The following is a 19,540-nucleotide window of genomic DNA, read 5'->3' as shown; positions in this document are numbered from 1 at the left end:
TCTCATTTCAAGAAACCTGGCAGCAATTTTTCACACCAGCCTATTAATCAACCAGCAGGAGCTGCGAGGGCTACGCCGCAAACTTGCACTAAAAAAATCTGTGAAACAGCGAGGTGAAAGGTGAACCGCGTTATAGCTAGGGACCGCTGTAATTTTGAAGGTAAGTCACAACATACCCTTCGTACATACTAATGTATAGAAACCCTTACAATCATTCATTTTTGTGTGGTTTTCACGGTTTGTTGACATGCTGTGTAGGTGTGTACTTGACTAGCTGATCTCGACATAACGGGAAACATCTGGTTTGACTGTTCTTCACCTGTAGTTTGAATGCTGAACATTTGCCTGTTTAGATCATGAGACCAGTCACTATACAGAGATGTGCTTCTGAGTGTGGACGATGTCTCTTCTGCTGCAGTGATGCAGTTCTGCTTGTGTTGAGTGATGTAAACAACTGATCGATCTAAACGCTTTAAACGTCAAAATTGATCATTAGATTTTTTATGACACAGCAGCGGTGAGTGTTCCCACCTTCTGCTCTTTGTAACTTAACGCCATCTTTCCGTTTTCGAGGTCTGGACATGATTTTGGAGGATATATCTTCGCAGTAGCGATTGACCGCAAAGTAAAGCTGCCGGAAATGTACAACCCCACATCCGGTCTCAAACCAGGAAGTTAGTATTGTCTCGTGCACATAGTCAATACCTGTTTCACCTTACTCACTTTATTTAAACCCTACAGTTCCAGGATGTTATCTTAATAGTCATAGATTGGGACATAATTGTAGATAGTAAGTTGACTGCAGTAGATTAAAGCTGAAAATATGAAGATGGCCATTCTTGGGAAGGTAAAATAGTAATAATAGTGAATTTTTTAAAAAAGGAGAGAAGAAAAAGAAAGAGCAAACGCGCTCTAGTGTGAACCCTCAAAGCGGCCCGCATGCGCAAAAGAAGATGTCACACACAACACGCTCTGTTTAGACCCAGACCAAACAGGATTGTTGGCCGTTAATATAAAGACTTGTTTCGGACTTTACGTTTCCCAATTTTGCTTTAAGTTATAGTTATTTTGGTATTTACATACGGCCAAATAATTATCCTTATTGCTGTTTTAGAGGAGCGGTGCTTCAAAGGATAGTTGCAGATTTCTGTCAGAATCTGCAGATTATACAGTACAAATAAAATGTTCATGGTTCTCCAACGTTGTCTTCCAGACAGTTTCACTAACATCTACATGGGATGGCCAGGAAGCGTTCGCAATGTCTTATTGGGCGCTTCTCTGGAGCTGATAATTGGCGTCTGTCTTGTGTCAGTGACGTAAAAGACGGATTTAATGCGACATGACTATTCAAACAGCAGTCGCTTTCTAAAACATCAGATATGTATCGGATTCAGGACCACATACGAAAGTGACCCAGATCGGATTTGAAAATATCGGATTTGTACTGTTCACACTGTCATAGCATGATTGGATATGGGTTGCATAGGGTCAGAAAAGTCGGACTTGATGCGATTTTGCCTGCAGTGTGAAAGTAGCCTTAGTCTCTGAAGTTTAAAAACTTCATAATGACAGGCTGAGGCACCTAGGAATTATTTGAGGGAAGACTGTGACATCTTTCAACATCCAGTGGGCTCCTTAGAGTGTTTTGGAGAGCCAGCTCTCCATGAAAGCGCATGCATCTCTTCGTTCTGCTCCTTCAGGTAGGTTGATCAATCTCAAGTTGGATCTGCGACTTGTTTTCTAGGTCATTGACCTTTGAACGGAGCGTCTCTGCCTCCTTTTCCAGCTTTTTAACTGCGATTCTCCACTTGTGTCACTCTCTCAACGCATCCCTGTATGTCTTCTCGCACAGCGGAAAGCACAGGGTCCAGTCTGCCGGAAAACTCTGACTTAAGTGTGTCGAGAGCTTTCAGAATTTTCAACTTTTATTTTCAACTGGCAGTGTGCTGATGTAACAGCCTTGTTAGTTTCTTCCTCGTCCTCAACGCCATCATGTAGCACACTAGCTGCAAACTTTGTCATGTCCATTTCCTTGTGAGACATTTACAGTGGGGCAAAAAAGTATTTAGTCAGCCACCGATTGTGCAAGTTCCCCCACTTAAAATGATGACAGAGGTCAGTAATTTGCACCAGAGGTACACTTCAACTGTGAGAGACAGAATGTGAAAAAAAAATCCATGAATCCACATGGTAGGATTTGTAAAGAATTTATTGGTAAATCAGGGTGGAAAATAAGTATTTGGTCAATAACAAAAATACAACTCAATACTTTGTAACATAACCTTTGTTGGCAATAACAGAGGTCAAACGTTTACTATAGGTCTTTACCAGGTTTGCACACACAGTAGCTGGTATTTTGGCCCATTCCTCCATGCAGATCTTCTCGAGAGCAGTGATGTTTTGGGGCTGTCGCCGAGCAACACGGACTTCCAACTCCCGCCACAGATTTTCTATGGGGTTGAGGTCTGGAGACTGGCTAGGCCACTCCAGGACTTTCAAATGCTTCTTACGGAGCCACTCCTTTGTTGCCCGGGCGGTGTGTTTTGGATCGTTGTCATGTTGGAAGACCCAGCCTTGTTTCATCTTCAAAGTTCTCACTGATGGAAGGAGGTTTTGGCTCAAAATCTCACGATACATGGCCCCATTCATTCTGTCCTTAACACGGATCAGTCGTCCTGTCCCCTTGGCAGAAAAACAGCCCCATAGCATGATGTTTCCACCCCCATGCTTCACAGTAGGTATGGTGTTCTTGGGATGCAACTCAGTATTCTTCTTCCTCCAAACACGACGAGTTGAGTTTATACCAAAAAGTTCTACTTTGGTTTCATCTGACCACATGACATTCTCCCAATCCTCTGCTGTATCATCCATGTGCTCTCTGGCAAACTTCAGACGGGCCTGGACATGCACTGGCTTCAGCAGCGGAACACGTCTGCCACTGCGGGATTTGATTCCCTGCCGTTGTAGTGCGTTACTGATGGTGACCTTTGTTACTTTGGTCCCAGCTCTCTGCAGGTCATTCACCAGGTCCCCCCGTGTGGTTCTGGGATCTTTGCTCACCGTTCTCATGATCATTTTGACCCCACGGGATGAGATCTTGCGTGGAGCCCCAGATCGAGGGAGATTATCAGTGGTCTTGTATGTCTTCCATTTTCTGATGATTGCTCCCACAGTTGATTTTTTCACACCAAGCTGCTTGCCTATTGTAGATTCACTCTTCCCAGTCTGGTGCAGGTCTACAATACTTTTCCTGGTGTCCTTCGAAAGCTCTTTGGTCTTGGCCATGGCGGAGTTTGGAGTCTGACTGTTTGAGGCTGTGGACAGGTGTCTTTTATACAGATGATGAGTTCAAACAGGTGCCATTCATACAGGTAACGAGTGGGGGACAGAAAAGCTTCTTACAGAAGACGTTACAGGTCTGTGAGAGCCAGAGATTTTCCTTGTTTGAGGTGACCAAATACTTATTTTCCACCCTGATTTACCAATAAATTCTTTACAAATCCTACCATGTGGATTCATGGATTTTTTTTTCACATTCTGTCTCTCACAGTTGAAGTGTACCTCTGGTGCAAATTACTGACCTCTGTCATCATTTTAGGTGGGGGAACTTGCACAATCGGTGGCTGACTAAATACTTTTTTGCCCCACTGTACCTTGTCTCTTCCTTCGGGTATAACAGGATAAGAGTTTAGAAAAGTGTGAAGTAGGAAATTTCAGAATTTGAAAAAAAAAAAAAAAAAATGCAGCAGAGCTCCGAAACATGTGGCTTACAGCTACACCGTCTAAGCCAGAAGTCTAATTTAATTGTTACACCTGGTAGAGAAGCCACACTGATCATTTTATTAAAGATGAAAGAATTTAGACATTTTGTAACTCTCAGTGATGCGCAGTGTTCGTTTGATTTTGGGACCTGAAGCGGAGTTTAGGACCCAGATTACTCCGCGAGGCTCCTGACTACGGTAGCCATAATGATCCGAATATCCATCAAGCGGTGCGGCTTCGTAGCTTACCAAAGTCGTACTAAAACATTTTTTGACAGATTTTTGAGCACCGTATACCACATAAAATCCGTTTGAGGTCAGTAAGCACAAACAGAATTCATACATAAGGTGCACTGGATTATAAAGCGCACTGTCGATTTTTAAGAAAATTAAAAGATTTTAAGTGTGTCTTATACTTCAAAATATATGGTACATAAGGTTACAGATTTTTAGGATCACCTCTAAAGGCTGAAAAGAAACCCCAAAACAAGTGGATAAAAATCAAAAAAATAAATGAATGCATGAGAAAAACAAAAAAAAAAAAAAAAAAACTGCTCTAAACAGACCATTACAGACTGAAGCAGGCAGAAAGGGCCAGAGGGATTCTCAGCTTCAACTTCAAAGTCTCACATAAAACACTGACCACAAACAGGAATACAGCATAAAAGACATTTATTTCTGGAAAACAACAACCTGTGAGAGTTCTCATGCAGTCTATCAAATTCCTACTCACACTGAAACATTTTACGAGCCTCTGGCTTTTCACCTGTGAGTTTTCTTGTGATGCATCAATATACTTTTTCGACTGAAACTTTTCCCACATGTTTCACAGGGATATGGCCTCTCACCTGTGTGGGTTCTCCTGTGAATATACAAATGGCTGCTTCGACTGAAACTTTTCCCACATATATCACAGGGATATGGCCTCTCACCTGTGTGGGTTCTCATGTGAATATACAAAGTACTGCTTCGACTGAAACTTTTCCCACATATATCACAGGGATATGGCCTCTCACCTGTGTGGGTTCTCCTGTGAATATACAAATTACTGCTTCGACTGAAACTTTTCCCACATGTATCACAGGGATATGGCCTCTCACCTGTGTGGGTTCTCCTGTGATTATACAAATTACTGCTTCGACTGAAACTTTTCCCACACGTATCACAAGGATATGGCCTCTCACCTGTGTGGGTTCTCCTGTGAATATACAAACGACTGCTTTGAGTAAAACATTTCCCACATGTATCACAGGGATATGGCTTCTCACCTGTGTGGATTCTCATGTGATCATACAAATTACTGCTTCGACTGAAACTTTTCCCACACGTATCACAGGGATATGGCCTCTCACCTGTGTGGGTTCTCATGTGAATATACAGAGTACCGCTTCGACTGAAACTTTTCCCACATGTATCACAGGGATATGGCCTCTCACCAGTGTGAATTGCAAGGTGATGTTTCCATGTACTTCTAGCTCTGAAACTTTTCCCACATGTATCACAAGGATACGGTTTCACATCAATGTGGGGTTTCTTTCTTTGGGCCTGATTCTTGATGGATTTTTGGCAAACATCAGACACAGTCCGGCTCTCCACATCATTGTGACTTCTGTCTCGCTTCTGTCTCTTCTTTGACACTGAGGTCACAGTTTCGCTTAGCCCTGACTCTTCACACTTGCTGGATTCTTCATCTGTGCTTTCACTTTGAGGAGAGTCATCACAGAGGAGCTGCTCCCCATCTCCTCCTGGTTCACTGTGCTCTCCTTCCTCAGCAGCAGTCACCATAAAGGTATCAGGCTCCTCCTTCAGTCCCAGCTGCTCTCCTTCCTGACTGCTGCACAGTTCCTCCTGTTCCTCTTTAATTTGTGGAGGTTCTGGGTCCTTCTGCTCCACACTGGAGCTCCTCTCCTGGTCACAGAGCTGCTGCTCAGGGAGAACCTCCTGTTCCTCATAGATATGCTGCTGTGGGACGTCTACAGGGACAGAAGGAAAAAGTTACTGATGCAACCACAGAAACATTAACAGGACTTTACAGCATGACTGCATCACTCATGTATGTGGACTGACACCCGAGTTCACCTGTTTTGTGGTTTGAAAGCCACAGAGTTTAGAGAAAATGGGTCTCAATTGTTCCCATACTACTGACACATACGGGATCACTGAGGGTAACAAATTTCCCACGTGTGGGACTAATAAAGGTTATCTTATCTTATCTTTCTCTTTTGCTCTTCTCCAGCTTTGACAAAAGTCCAGCTGGGATAACCACATTTACTCAGGGCCTTCTTGATTAGGGATGGGTATCATTTAGGTTTTATCCGATACCGGTGCCAAATCGGTACTTTTGAAACTGTGCTGGTGCTTAAATGGTGCTCAAACCGGTGCTTAAAGAATGGAGAACACAAAATTGGTCCAAAAACCTCTCATGTTCAGCTGTTTTTTTGTAAAAAGATAACAATGTTAGCCTTTTCTGCAGCTATGGGGCATATATGGTATCACTCTTGGATGGAAGCAGTGCTTAAACAGTGGAAAAAAAAACAAAACAAAACCATAAACCTTGTCCAAAACCTCTCATGTTTAACTGTTTTCCACTTTTTCTTTGGTCATTTTAGCCTTTTTGGCCAGGGTGAAGGGAGTATCTGCCATCAAACAAGAACACAGCTGCATGTAACTACGACGGTGTTTGCTAGTTCACCTTACATGCATTAATGTAATAACGTGGTTAGCCTACTCAACGTAAATTACACACGAACAACATTAAGCTACTCACGCAGAGAAGAACGGCTGCTGCTGCATCATCATCCTCATCATTTCTGCTACACTGGCAGGGCTAGGGGCCAGGACTCTCCTCTTTGGGTTCTTGAGGGATGTTGCTAACTCTGGGTCCGACAACAGGCACCACACCCGCAGTAGATGTGCACTGCGTGAGGTTTCGCAGTAAGCTATCAAATACGGTGCATTTCTCGGCTTTTAAAAAAAAAACAAAAAAAAAACGCTATGCGTCGCCAGGTGTTTCATCAGATTTGAGGTGTTACCTCCTTTGACAGTATCACAGTATCAGCTTAAAGCACTTGTTGCGGCTGAGTTTGCATATTTTGCTGTGAAGTACAGCCAGACTTTGACCGCTTCGCCTTGAGCATTTTTAATCTGTAGCTCTGCTCTAAAAGAACGTACGTACCTGGACCCGCCTACTATCCTTGCTAAAGTTAAATGATTGGCTAGAATCCAAAGTGTGTGACAATTCAGGAAAAAAAAAAAAAAAAAAAAAAAAAAAAAAAAAGCATATGGCCACAATGGCACCGGATACCGGTACCCATCCCTATTCCTGATGTGCTGTTTTTCCGCTTCCCTGGCTGCTGGGTCAGTGGGGATGGTGTTCACTCTGTGGTGTAGCATCCTAATGACACCCAGTTTGTGTTCCAGTGGATGATGAGAGTCAAACCTTAGATACTGATCTGTATGCATAGGTTTCTGGTACACATCAGCTTTTAGATGTCCCCCATTACTGATGGAAATCTCACACTCAAAGAAGGCTAACCTGCCACTTTTCATATCCTCGCTGGTGAATTTGATGTGTCGGTCCACCGAGTTAATGTGATCCGTGAATTGTGGTATGTCCTGAGATTTGATTTTCACCCAAGTGTCACCTTCGACTGGCACAAACAATTATTCTGATAGTCGATTAGTCAACGATTAATTTTGCGATTAGTCGACTAATCAGATCATCATCCATTGGACGTAAAACGTATTGCACCAGCAGCGTCTGCTCTTATATAACTATCATTAGCTTACAGCTTTAAGTGTTTAAGGTATGTGCTAACTAAAAATGAAGACAAGATGATAGTTTATTAAACGTTTAATGACCTTTGCAGTTTGTCCTGGTGGAGTTTAATAAACTCAGCCATCTGCTCCTTGCTATCTAAAATATAACACGACACTGGAGTAAATTCTCGACCATCTCACACTTCTGTTTAATCAGTTTTCAGCTTGACGTTTATTCAGCTGTGTGAAAAGTAGAGATGGACCGATCCGATATTACGTATCTGTATCGGTCCGATACTGACCTAAATTACTGGATCGGATATCGGAGAAAAATAAAAAATGTAATCCGATCCATTAAATATCTCGAAAGCACCTCACAAAACTTGCAACACGCCGTAACTCACCTCAGAACGTTAGCACGTCGGAGCAGTATGCATCACGTGATAGAGCGGCTGTGGCATGCAGGACCTGTCGGTGGTCTGGATAGCATTTGGAGCTTCGCCACCAAACCGACATTTCATCTCCAACAAAGTTATCACAGAGAGAAGTAAAGCAAGTGTGCAAGTCCATCTCTGAATGTTTGTAAAGCATTCCAGCGTTAAGCTTAACAACCGATATATGGAGCGACTGCCTCTTCTTGCTGCTACTTCAATCATGAAACTGCTTAATGATCAGCTGATCGGCTTTTCTGTCGGGAGTCCGTCTCTCTTGTTTGTTTTTGGCCCACTTTGCACCAGAAAGAGGAAACCAGCGGCTGAACAACAGCAGCACGTTTAAGCTTGATCAGCTGTTGTTAGAATGTATTTAATACTTTCTACACCAGGATCCTTTTCTACGCAGCTGACTGCTGTAACTGTGCAGGGGCGGATCTAGCAAAGTTTAGCCAGGGGGGCCGATAGGGCATTAACAGGGAAAAGGGGGCACAAAGACATACTTTTCTTTCTTACTCTCATTTAAAATATCTAGCTTTTAATAAATAATTATCTGAATCTTACACCAAAGTTTTAATCTGATGTAAAATGTATAGAAGTCCATTACTGTATATAGTAACTGTTAAGTCTAATATACCCTAGTAAGCTATAGTACTTTTTCCTTTGGGAAGGTACCATCTGTGCAGTCTGCAATTCTGTTGAAGAAAGATGTTGAATCTATTTAATATTTCTTGAAAAATAATTGATTTCTGTGCATTGTTTTTCACACTGCATCAAATTAAGGTTGATTACATCGATTAAGCATCATGAGGAGCGTGAGGGGTGGTTCCCTATTTTTTATTTATTTATTTTTGTTGTTGCTGGGAGTTGGAACCCTATTAGTTAGGTTGCTTAATATTTATGCTAAGTACTCTTTAAAATACCAGAATAGGGAGGATGGTGTAGGTTTAAGTTTATTAGATTGATCAGTATTTCGGAACTATGAAGTTTTTTTTTTTTTTTTGCATACAGGTATAACAGAATAGCTTTAGTGTTGTTGTTGTTTTAAACTTGAGTATGAACTTATACAAAATGCAGCAAGATATTTAAAAAAAACAGTTTTGTTGATTAAAAAAAACACTATATCGGATTCATATCGGTATCGGCAGATATCATAAATTTGGATATCAGTATCGGACATAAAAAAGTGGTATCGTGCCATCTCTAGTGAAAAGTAGAGATGGCACGATACCACTTTTATGCTCAACCTCAGGTCGAAACCGGGCAAATCCGGAGAAAATCACCCTCCACTCAGCGATCATGCTGTAGCGGTTATGGCGGAGGCCCAGTCGTCCCCACTTCTCGGCCAAATGGACGTCGACAAATTGGTGGAGATGGTATCGGCGCAGCTGCAGAAGGCTGTGGAGGCCTCCTTTGAGAAGAAGATTGATCCGGTTCTGAAAAGACTGGAAACATGCGCAGCTAACATCTCTGCATTGGATGTTAAAATGAAGGAGGCAGAGGTGCGTATATCAACGCAGGAAGATGTTACAGTGGGATATGGCGCCAAGATTTCTGAAGTGGAGCTTAAGCTGGAGGCCGCTTTGGATAAGATTGATGACTTGGAGAACAGGAGCCGACGGTGTAACATACGTGTTATTGGGCTACCCGAAGGCAGTGAAGGTACCAACCCTGTGTCTTTTTTCAAAACGTGGTTACCGGAGTTGGTGGCTGTGAGTTTCAAGGGCGGCGCTGTTAAAATCGATCGCTGCCACCGGGTGCTTGCACGCCTCCCTTCCAGTGCCCAGCGGCCCCGCACGGTCATCATAAAGCTCCACAACTTCCAGGATAAAGCACGGATCATGCAAATGGCTACGAGGAAGCAGTCCTTATTTCATAACAGCATTCCTATTATGATATTCGAGGACTTCTCCGCCGCTGTTCTGAAGAAACGCCAGGGATTCTACCACGTCAAACAACGCCTCAGGGAGATGGGTGTCCCCTTCGCCATGATGTACCCGGCTGTCCTTAGGATCAAGATCGATGGCCAGGAGAAATCTTTTAGAACTCCAGAAGCAGCCTCAGCTTACCTGGATAACGTGCCTCAAGGGGCGGGACCGCGCTCATCCTCAGTGGCTCCAGCGGACTGTTGATCTGTGCTCCTGTCCCATACGTGAGGCATTCGCCAATCCCTCGTCTCCTCCTTTCTTTTTACTTTTTTATTTATTTATTTATTTTTTATTATTGTTATTTTTTTTCTGTTTGGTTTCTTTTTTTCTTTTCGGGTCTGCGCGGAGATAATAACCCCATACATATAGACTATTTTATTTAGCCATTTATAATCCGAATCCTTGTTTTAGCTGCGGGCGGGCAGCTGTTTCACGTTACTGATTAAGAAAAGACTCTGGTCCAGCATCTTTCTATGTCCAAGTTGGAAAGTTTGCTTGCGCCCCCTGCTGGGCGTTGGAGACCTTTGTCTGACCTCCATACTCACTGGTTTCTTGACGGTTCTGTTTCTTGTAAATAGTTTTTTGTTAATTGTTAGCAAAGCAGTACGTTTGTTTTTCTATGTGTATTTTACTTGCCACTGGTGTTGTAGAGCAGTGTTTGGGAGCCCTACATATCAGCTATGCTTTGGTCACCTGAGCGAGGTTCCATGCTTATTTCAAATATTGTATGATAAGTGATAATTCAGTGTTAAATGTTTGTTCCTGGAATGTAGGAGGTATACATAACCCTGTTAAACGGAAAAAAAATATTGAGCTTTCTTAAGAGGGAGAATGTACATGTTGCCTTGTTGCAAGAAACTCACCTGTCTCCTCAGGAGCATCTAAAACTGAAACGTGATTGGGTCGGTCAAGTTTTTAGTTCCTCCTTTACGAGTAAGAGTCGCGGTGCAGCCATTTTAATACATAAACACCTACTGCTGACAGTTGACCAAACAATTTGTGATAAGTCTGGTAGATATGTTTCCTTAAAGGGCACCCTAGGTGGTCAGGCGGTGTCATTTCTGAATATTTACTTTCCGCCAGTACAGTCTAACGACTTTATTGCTCATACTTTCTCTTCCTTTTCTGATTGGGTTTGTGATAATTCTGTGATAGCCGGTGATTTTAATTGTTATTTTTCTACAACTAAGGACAGATCCCCTCCTAAACAAATTCAAATGTCTACAAGGGCCAAAGCACTTTTAGATACTTGTAACGAACTTGATCTGGTTGATACCTGGCGGACTCTTCATCCTAACGATAAAGAATTTACTTTTTTTTCCGGTGTTCATAGAACAAGTAGTAGGATCGATCTCGTTTTCACCCCCAAACTATCACTGGGAAACATTTTGAGATGTACAATAGGCGATATTATTATATCAGATCATGCGCCGGTTTTTGTTCAGCTAAGCGATCTAAATCCTGTCCCTCGGTCTCATACCTGGAGATTTAACAATTTTTTGATTCACGACCCAAAATTCGAAATATTTTTAAATGATCAGCTTGAACATTTTTTAAAGGTTAATGCAACCCCTGAAGTTTCTCCAGGCCTGCTTTGGGACACCCTGAAGGCTTACACTCATGGACTGATTATATCATATTCAGCAGGCCTGAAGCGGAAAAATCAGATGGAACAACGGAAATTGGAACTGGATTTGCACAAACTGCAGGCTAAACATAATGAATCACCATCAGAGCAATTAAGGAATGAAATTCAGGTGGTTAAAACAGCTTTGGAGGCACTATTAACAAGAAAGGCTGAGAAATCTCTTTTCTTCATGGCAGAGGTTGTATGAGTTTGCTAATAAACCTAACCGCTATCTGGCCAATCTTCTTCATAATAAGGGTGCTGGTTGTAATATCCCATGTGTTAGAGACTCATCTGGTTTACCTAAATATGACAATGTAATTATTAATGATACTTTTAAAACTTTTTATAAGCAGTTATATACCTCCCAGTTTAAATCAACATTGGAACAAGGTATGCATCACTTCTTCTTAGGACTAAATTTACCTAAAGTTACTGAAATCCAAAGGGATGATTTATGTAAACCTATAACGCAAAGTGAAATTTTGAAAGTTATTCAGATGCTTCCAAATAACAAAGCCCCGGGTCCAGACGGGTTCACAGGGGAATTTTTTAAGAAATTTAGTAAGTTTAGTCTGACTTCCCCACTGCATAAGATGCTTCTGTCCTCTTTTGAGGCAGGCACTCTCCCCCCCTCCTTAATGGAGGCTAATATTTCGCTAATTCTGAAGAAGGGGAAACCTCCAGAAGAATGCGCCTCCTATAGGCCTATATCTGTTTTAAATCTTGATTTGAAGATACTTGCTAAGGTCCTGGCTGTACGTCTTGAGCCAATACTACCTTCGATCGTTAAGAATGATCAAACTGGTTTTATACGGGGGCGGTATTCCACACATAGCGTGAGGCGCCTACTTAACATTATTCAGCACTCATCTTTGTTTAACCCTGAGGCTCTAGTCATCTCACTTGACGCTGAAAAGGCCTTTGACCGTCTGGAATGGCCGTTTCTTCTTTTCACACTTCAAGAATTTGGTTTAGGTGACAACTTCGTTAAATGGATTCAGATCCTTTATACTTCCCCTCTTTCGGCAGTGATTACCAATGGTTATAGGTCGGACAATTTCAGTATTGAACGTGGCAGTCGGCAGGGCTGTCCGCTGAGCCCTTTGTTATTCGCCCTGGCTATGGAACCCCTTGCCACAGCCATTAGGAAGGATGCTGCTATTGAAGGACTCTGTTTGAACAATTCTCAACATAAGATTTCACTTTATGCAGATGACGTCTTAATTTTTCTAAAATATCCTGCTCACTCAAATTCCTAGATTAGTTGCGTTAATTTCCCAATACGGCTCCTTCTCAGGTTACAAGATCAATTTTTCTAAAAGTGAGGCTATGCCCCTCTCTGTTCTAAATGAGGTTGATCCAAACATTTCTCAGCCTTTTCGTTGGTCTCCCTCCGGTTTCACTTATTTAGGGGTAAAGATTTCACCGAATCTAAAAGAAATGTATAGTCTGAACTACACCCCTTTAATTCAGACCATCAATCGCGATTTGGGTAGGTGGTGCAGCCTCCCTCTGTCTCTCTTAGGTCGTATTCATCTGGTCAAGATGAATATCCTCCCTCGCCTCTTGTATTTATTCCAGATGTTACCGCTTGCTCTGTCAAAAAGGTTTTGTCAAAATTAAATGGTTCAATTATTTCTTTTATATGGCGTAAGAAAAGACCTAGGCTGAGATACAGTTTTCTGTGTTTGCCGGTTCAGAAAGGCGGTCTTGCCGCTCCCTCCTTCCCACAATACCTCTTGGCTGCACAGTTTAAATTTCTTACAGACTGGTTTATGGATGATCCGGATTCCATTTACCTCAGCGCTGAGTCCGCTTCTTTAAAGGGTATCCGTTGCGGAACCTGCTATATATTTCCTCAGGTAAAGCCACAGTTCTAACACAAGATAATATGGTGCTAAAGAATATGCTCGTTGTTTGGCGCAAAGTCAGGCGCCTGGAAGGATATTTTAATTGTTTCTCCCTTCTTACTCCTATTCATGAAAACCCTGACTTCTTACCTGGTCTTCGGGCTGGTTTTGCGGACTGGTCTCAAAAAGGGATTAATACAGTGGGTGATCTTGTTCATGAGAACTCTCTTCTTACTTTTAATCAACTGAAAAGCAAGTTTGGTCTGACCAATAAGGATTTTTTGAAGTACTTTCAGGTAAAGCACTATATTACTTCTAAATTGAAGGATTTTAATGGAGGGTTTGGTCTTTCTCCTATAGAATCACTCATGGTAAAAACTACCCAACTAAAATGTATCACTAAAAAGATTTATAACATTCTCTCTGATCTTAGAATGGATGACTCTAACAAAATCAAGGGCCAATGGGAATCAGACGTAGGCGCTATAGATGCTGAAGCTTGGGATGAGTTGTGTTGTCGTCCTTTTAAAGCCTTGGCATCTAATTCTATTTGGGAAAGGCAGTTTAAACTTATAAATAGGCTTTATATTACACCCGAGAAGAGACACATGATGTTTCCAGCTTTGCCTAATCTCTGTAACAAATGTCAGTCTGCTGTTGGTTCCTTTTTTCATTGTCTGTGGAGCTGCCCTGTTATTCTACAGTTTTGGAGATCACTCATAGATAAGCTATGTACTATATTTAATTGCCGACTGCATCTGGGTCCAAGGACTTGCTTGTTAGGACTAAATGATGAGCTACCTGCCGGCTTTCGCAGCAAAGATCTCCTTCACATACTGCTGCACTACGCTCGAAAGTGCATTATGGTACTGTGGATTTCTGATAAGGCTCCATCTGTCAACCAGTGGCTACAGTCTGTGATATGTATTATGCCAATGGAAGCCTTCTCTACGGCACTTAAGGACAAACCTTTCCTTTTCTATCGCATATGGGACCCTTTTTTGGCCCACCTGGACACTCCTTCTGCTCAGAGGTTGAAATCGGGCTTACGGGATTTAGCCTGGCAACAAAGGGACGATTGTTAACCTTTTTCATTGTTTATTACTATTGCTGTTGGCTTTCTCTTTCTGCCTCCCACGTCCTGCTATACATGTAGATGCATCTTTGTCCTGTGTATGTATATGCTGGTGACTGCTGTTTTCCTGCTTTGCAATTAAAAGTTCAATAATGAAAAAAAAAACAAAAAAAAAAAAAAACTGCAGGAATGTCTTAAAGACATAAAGACCTGGATGGCCGCTAACTTTCTGCTTCTTAATTCAGATCAAACTGAGGTTATTGTACTCGGCCCTGAAAAGCTTAGAAATATGGTATCTAAGCAGATTCTTCCTCTGGATGGCATTACCTTGGCCTCCAGTAACGCTGTGAGGAGTCATTTTGACCAGGACATGTCCTTCAACGCACATATTAAACACATATGTAAGACTGCTTTCTTCCATTTGCGCAACATCTCTAAAGTTAGAAATATCCTGTCTCAGAGTGACGCTGAAAAACTAGTTCATGCATTTATTACTTCCAGGCTGGACGACTGTAATTCATTATTATCAGGAAGTCCTAAAAACTCCCTGAAAAGCCTTCAGCTAATCCAAAATGCTGCAGCAAGAGTCCTGACAGGGACTAGAAAGAGAGAGCAGATTTCTCCTGTTTTGGCTTCCTGTTAAATCCAGGAATCAAAATCCTGCTCCTCACATACAAGGTCTTAAATAATCAGGCCCCATCTTATCTTAATGACCTTGTAGTACCATATCACCCTATTAGAGCACTTCGCTCTCGCTCTGCAGGCCTACTTGTTGTTCCTAGAGTATTTAAAAGTAGAATGGGAGGCAGAGCCTTCAGTTTTCAGGCCCCTCTTCTGTGGAACCAGCTTCCAGTTTGGATTCAGGAGACAGACACTATCTCTACTTTCAAGATTAGGCTTCAAACTTTCCTTTTTGCTAAAGCATACAGTGGGGCAAAAAAGTATTTAGTCAGCCACCGATTGTGCAAGTTCCCCCACCTAAAATGATGACAGAGGTCAGTAATTTGCACCAGAGGTACACTTCAACTGTGAGAGACAGAATGTGAAAAAAAAAAAAAATCCATGAATCCACATGGTAGGATTTGTAAAGAATTTATTGGTAAATCAGGGTGGAAAATAAGTATTTGGTCACCTCAAACAAGGAAAATCTCTGGCTCTCACAGACCTGTAACGTCTTCTGTAAGAAGCTTTTCTGTCCCCCACTCGTTACCTGTATGAATGGCACCTGTTTGAACTCATCATCTGTATAAAAGACACCTGTCCACAGCCTCAAACAGTCAGACTCCAAACTCCGCCATGGCCAAGACCAAAGAGCTTTCGAAGGACACCAGGAAAAGTATTGTAGACCTGCACCAGACTGGGAAGAGTGAATCTACAATAGGCAAGCAGCTTGGTGTGAAAAAATCAACTGTGGGAGCAATCATCAGAAAATGGAAGACATACAAGACCACTGATAATCTCCCTCCATCTGGGGCTCCACGCAAGATCTCATCCCGTGGGGTCAAAATGATCATGAGAACGGTGAGCAAAGATCCCAGAACCACACGGGGGGACCTGGTGAATGACCTGCAGAGAGCTGGGACCAAAGTAACAAAGGTCACCATCAGTAACACACTACAACGGCAGGGAATCAAATCCCGCAGTGCCAGACGTGTTCCGCTGCTGAAGCCAGTGCATGTCCAGGCCCGTCTGAAGTTTGCCAGAGAGCACATGGATGATACAGCAGAGGATTGGGAGAATGTCATGTGGTCAGATGAAACCAAAGTAGAACTTTTTGGTATAAACTCAACTCGTCGTGTTTGGAGGAAGAAGAATACTGAGTTGCATCCCAAGAACACCATACCTACTGTGAAGCATGGGGGTGGAAACATCATGCTATGGGGCTGTTTTTCTGCCAAGGGGACAGGACGACTGATCCGTGTTAAGGACAGAATGAATGGGGCCATGTATCGTGAGATTTTGAGCCAAAACCTCCTTCCATCAGTGAGAACTTTGAAGATGAAACGAGGCTGGGTCTTCCAACATGACAATGATCCAAAACACACCGCCCGGGCAACAAAGGAGTGGCTCCGTAAGAAGCATTTGAAAGTCCTGGAGTGGCCTAGCCAGTCTCCAGACCTCAACCCCATAGAAAATCTGTGGCGGGAGTTGAAAGTCCGTGTTGCTCGGCGACAGCCCCAAAACATCACTGCTCTCGAGAAGATCTGCATGGAGGAATGGGCCAAAATACCAGCTACTGTGTGTGCAAACCTGGTAAAGACCTATAGTAAACGTTTGACCTCTGTTATTGCCAACAAAGGTTATGTTACAAAGTATTGAGTTGTATTTTTGTTATTGACCAAATACTTATTTTCCACCCTAATTTACCAATAAATTCTTTACAAATCCTACCATGTGGATTCATGGATTTTTTTTTCACATTCTGTCTCTCACAGTTGAAGTGTACCTCTGGTGCAAATTACTGACCTCTGTCATCATTTTAGGTGGGGGAACTTGCACAATCGGTGGCTGACTAAATACTTTTTTGCCCCACTGTATAGTTAGGGCTGGACCAGGTGACCCTGAATCCTCCCTTAGTTATGCTGCAATAGACATAGGCTGCCGGGGATTCCCATGATGCATTGAGTTTTTCCTTTCCAGTCACCTTTCTCACTCACTATGTGTTAACAGACCTCTCTGCATTGAATCATATCTGTTATTAACCTCTGTCTCTCTTCCACAGCATGTCTTTATCCTGTCTTCCTTCTCTCACTCCAACCAATCACAGCAGATGGCCCCGCCCCTCCCTGAGCCTGGTTCTGCTGGAGGTTTCTTCCTGTTAAAAGGGAGTTTTTCCTTCCCACTGTCACCAAAGTGCTGCTCATAGAGGGTCATATGATTGTTGGGTTTTTCTCTGAATCTACTGTATAATATAAAGCGCCTTGAGGAGTCTGTTGTTGTGATTTGGTGCTATATAAATAAAATTGAATTGGAAGTGTGAGAGGAAAACCCCAACCCTGCCTCAGTGCAGTGTCCTCGGGTGAGTTTAGAGCTGAATGCTTGTTTAAACAGAGACACATTCACCTTCTGTCCTCCAGAAACATCCCCGCAGCCTCAAAGTAAACGTACCACAGAGCTGTGATCAGGATCCTCCCTCAGAGTGACACTCACCTGTCCTGTGCAGCTTTATTTCTGGTTTCCAGGTGATATCTAGCAGTCTGCGCTGACGGTCGATCTCTTCCTCGTACTGCACAGGATCATTACGAACTTCAGGCTCCTCCTTCAGTCCCAGCTGCTCTCCCTCCTGACTGCTGCACAGTTCCTCCTGTTCCTCTTTAATCTGTGGAGCTTCTGGTTCCTCCTGGTCCACATTGAAGCTTCTTTCCTGGTTCCAGAGCTGCTGCTCAGGGAGAACCTCCTCCTCCTCACAGACCTGCTGCTGTGGGACGTCTGGAGAGACAGAAGAAAGACGTCACAACCACAGAAACATTAACAGGACTTTACAGCATGACTGCGTCGCCCATGTGTGTGAGAGTAAAGCCGTCCAATCAGCTGTAAGTCACTGATCTCAGATCTGCATTTATTCAGATAAAGACAAGACGTGTGGAAATGTGACCACAGGAACCGTGCACGTGCTGTGTATGACTTTAGCTTTTATGAACTGTGACAATCACCACAACGGGCCCGGGCGACCACTTTGACGTCACTGATGGAGAAATAAAAAAAGCCTTATTGTTATGACATTAACACTGAACTCTTTACAGCTCTGCAGAAGAAGAAAGGAAATCAAGGAAAAACCTTTTCAGGCTAGATTACTGAGTTTATGAGGTGCACCTGAACGCACCATCAAACACACGTTTCACCGCCAAACAAAAAGATTTTCAAACAATTCACAGGATTGAGTGATGGATCCAGGTCAGAGAAAAGCTCAAATCCAGGCTGATTTCAGCGCCTGTTGTTTGAATGCAGCGCAGCGCAGTCCTGTCCTCTGTTTGCTCTTTGTTAGCTCACATCTCCAAAAAGTCCTCACAATCAGAAACGTCCCGCAGAGCTGTGATCAGGATCCTCCCTCAGAGGGACACTCACCTGTCCTGTGCAGCTTGATTTGGGGTTTCCAGGTGATATCCAGCAGTCTGCGCTGACGGTCGATCTCTTCCTCGTACTGGACGATCGTTTTTTCAAACTCCAAGAATATTTGTTCAGCAGCAGCAGTTAGTCGCTCGTTGATAAACTCTCTCAGATACTGAACTGGAGGCATCGTTACTGCCTCAGCTCACACACAGCACAAAGCGAGCTTTCAAAAGTTCACGCTGGAACAACCAAACTGCCGGCTTTTAAAAATGTTTACTTCCGCTTCGTGTCCCGCTCTGAAGTTCCGGCAGGAGGAGGATGTGCAAATACTTTGTTCCGCCTGGAATAAACGTCCTTCTTTCTTTCTAAAACCTATTTAAATGTACCAAACAGAGCCATAAACACATAAACAACGTGTTATAAATAATAAAGGAGAGAAAATGAAAAGAAAAGGCCTCATTCAGGTTTTTATCCATAATGAATCATATCCATTCTAGTACTGATCATTCATATACTCAACACCAAAAAGTCTGACGTGAATGAATACTAACACACGGCTTTATAATATTTTATTGCTTGATGTAGGTCTAGAATAAATGAGGAATTACACATGCTGTTCATTAAATGTGTTTGTGGCGTGCTCAGAGTCTTCATTGGTGGAAATCATTTGTAAAAAGTTCAAAACATAATGTCTAGATTTGAAAATGCAAACGCACAGCTCTTTGTGCCAAATTTAATGAGATATGATGATGATTAAAGCATGTCCTGTTATGGAAATGTGAAATAAATCCACACAGACACAAACAGGTTTGAGTTAGCTTCACTCAGGGCACAAAAAGCAGCACAGAGTGTGGCAACAAGCTGACAGTCGTGTGTAGAGATGGGTTTTGTGGAGGGTGTTTCTATTCCTGTGCAAAATGTGTATTCATGAGAGATTTTTGAAGTAGGTTTTGCTGTTGATAACACAATCAGGCATATAACATGGCGCAGACTGTCCAAGACAGCTACCCAGGAATTTTTTGTGCTGAATAAATGACAATATTTTGGTGAACGTCT

General features: G+C 42.6%; 1 protein-coding gene and 1 long non-coding RNA gene across 3 annotated transcripts in view; one reads left to right on the top strand and one right to left on the bottom strand.

Moving 5' to 3' along the window:
• Positions 1 to 19,540, top strand: part of LOC146697894 (uncharacterized) — a 30,605-nt gene that overhangs the window by 8,117 nt on the left and 2,948 nt on the right. The window contains exon 3 of one of the 2 annotated variants that reach the window (XR_014922938.1): positions 17,669 to 17,725. The exons of the other annotated variant lie outside the window; for it this stretch is intronic. This is a non-coding gene — a long non-coding RNA (uncharacterized LOC146697894). Of the gene's footprint in view, positions 1 to 17,668; positions 17,726 to 19,540 lie in introns of those variants that run through there. 2 annotated transcript variants of the gene reach the window in all.
• LOC146697895 (uncharacterized) lies at positions 4,417 to 18,847 on the bottom strand. The gene is made up of 3 exons (XM_085472810.1): positions 18,500 to 18,847; positions 17,585 to 17,863; positions 4,417 to 5,734 (listed from the first exon to the last, which is right to left on the bottom strand). Exons 1-3 carry the CDS (start codon positions 18,669 to 18,671, stop codon positions 4,524 to 4,526), a joined length of 1,662 nt encoding a protein of 553 aa, XP_085328936.1. The 5' UTR covers positions 18,672 to 18,847; the 3' UTR covers positions 4,417 to 4,523.

Source organism: Copadichromis virginalis, linkage group LG11, assembly GCF_057382275.1.
Source record: "Copadichromis virginalis isolate Kocher_CV1m ecotype Utaka linkage group LG11, C_Virginalis_male_GT1.1, whole genome shotgun sequence".
NCBI classification, from domain to species: Eukaryota; Metazoa; Chordata; class Actinopteri; order Cichliformes; family Cichlidae; genus Copadichromis; species Copadichromis virginalis.
This window is presented reverse-complemented; position numbering and strand designations above follow the sequence as displayed.

What these genes read in the sequence shown, in the direction of transcription:
- LOC146697895 (XM_085472810.1), bottom strand. Translation starts at nt 18,671, where the DNA reads ATGCCTCCAGTTCAGTATCTGAGAGAGTTTATCAACGAGCGACTAACT. An exon ending in AATCAAGCTGCACAGGACAG is followed by an intron (nt 17,864 to 18,499) that starts GTGAGTGTCCCT and finishes CTGTCTCTCCAG; the next exon opens with ACGTCCCACAGCAGCAGGTC. An exon ending in AATAAAGCTGCACAGGACAG is followed by an intron (nt 5,735 to 17,584) that starts GTGAGTGTCACT and finishes CTGTCCCTGTAG; the next exon opens with ACGTCCCACAGCAGCATATC.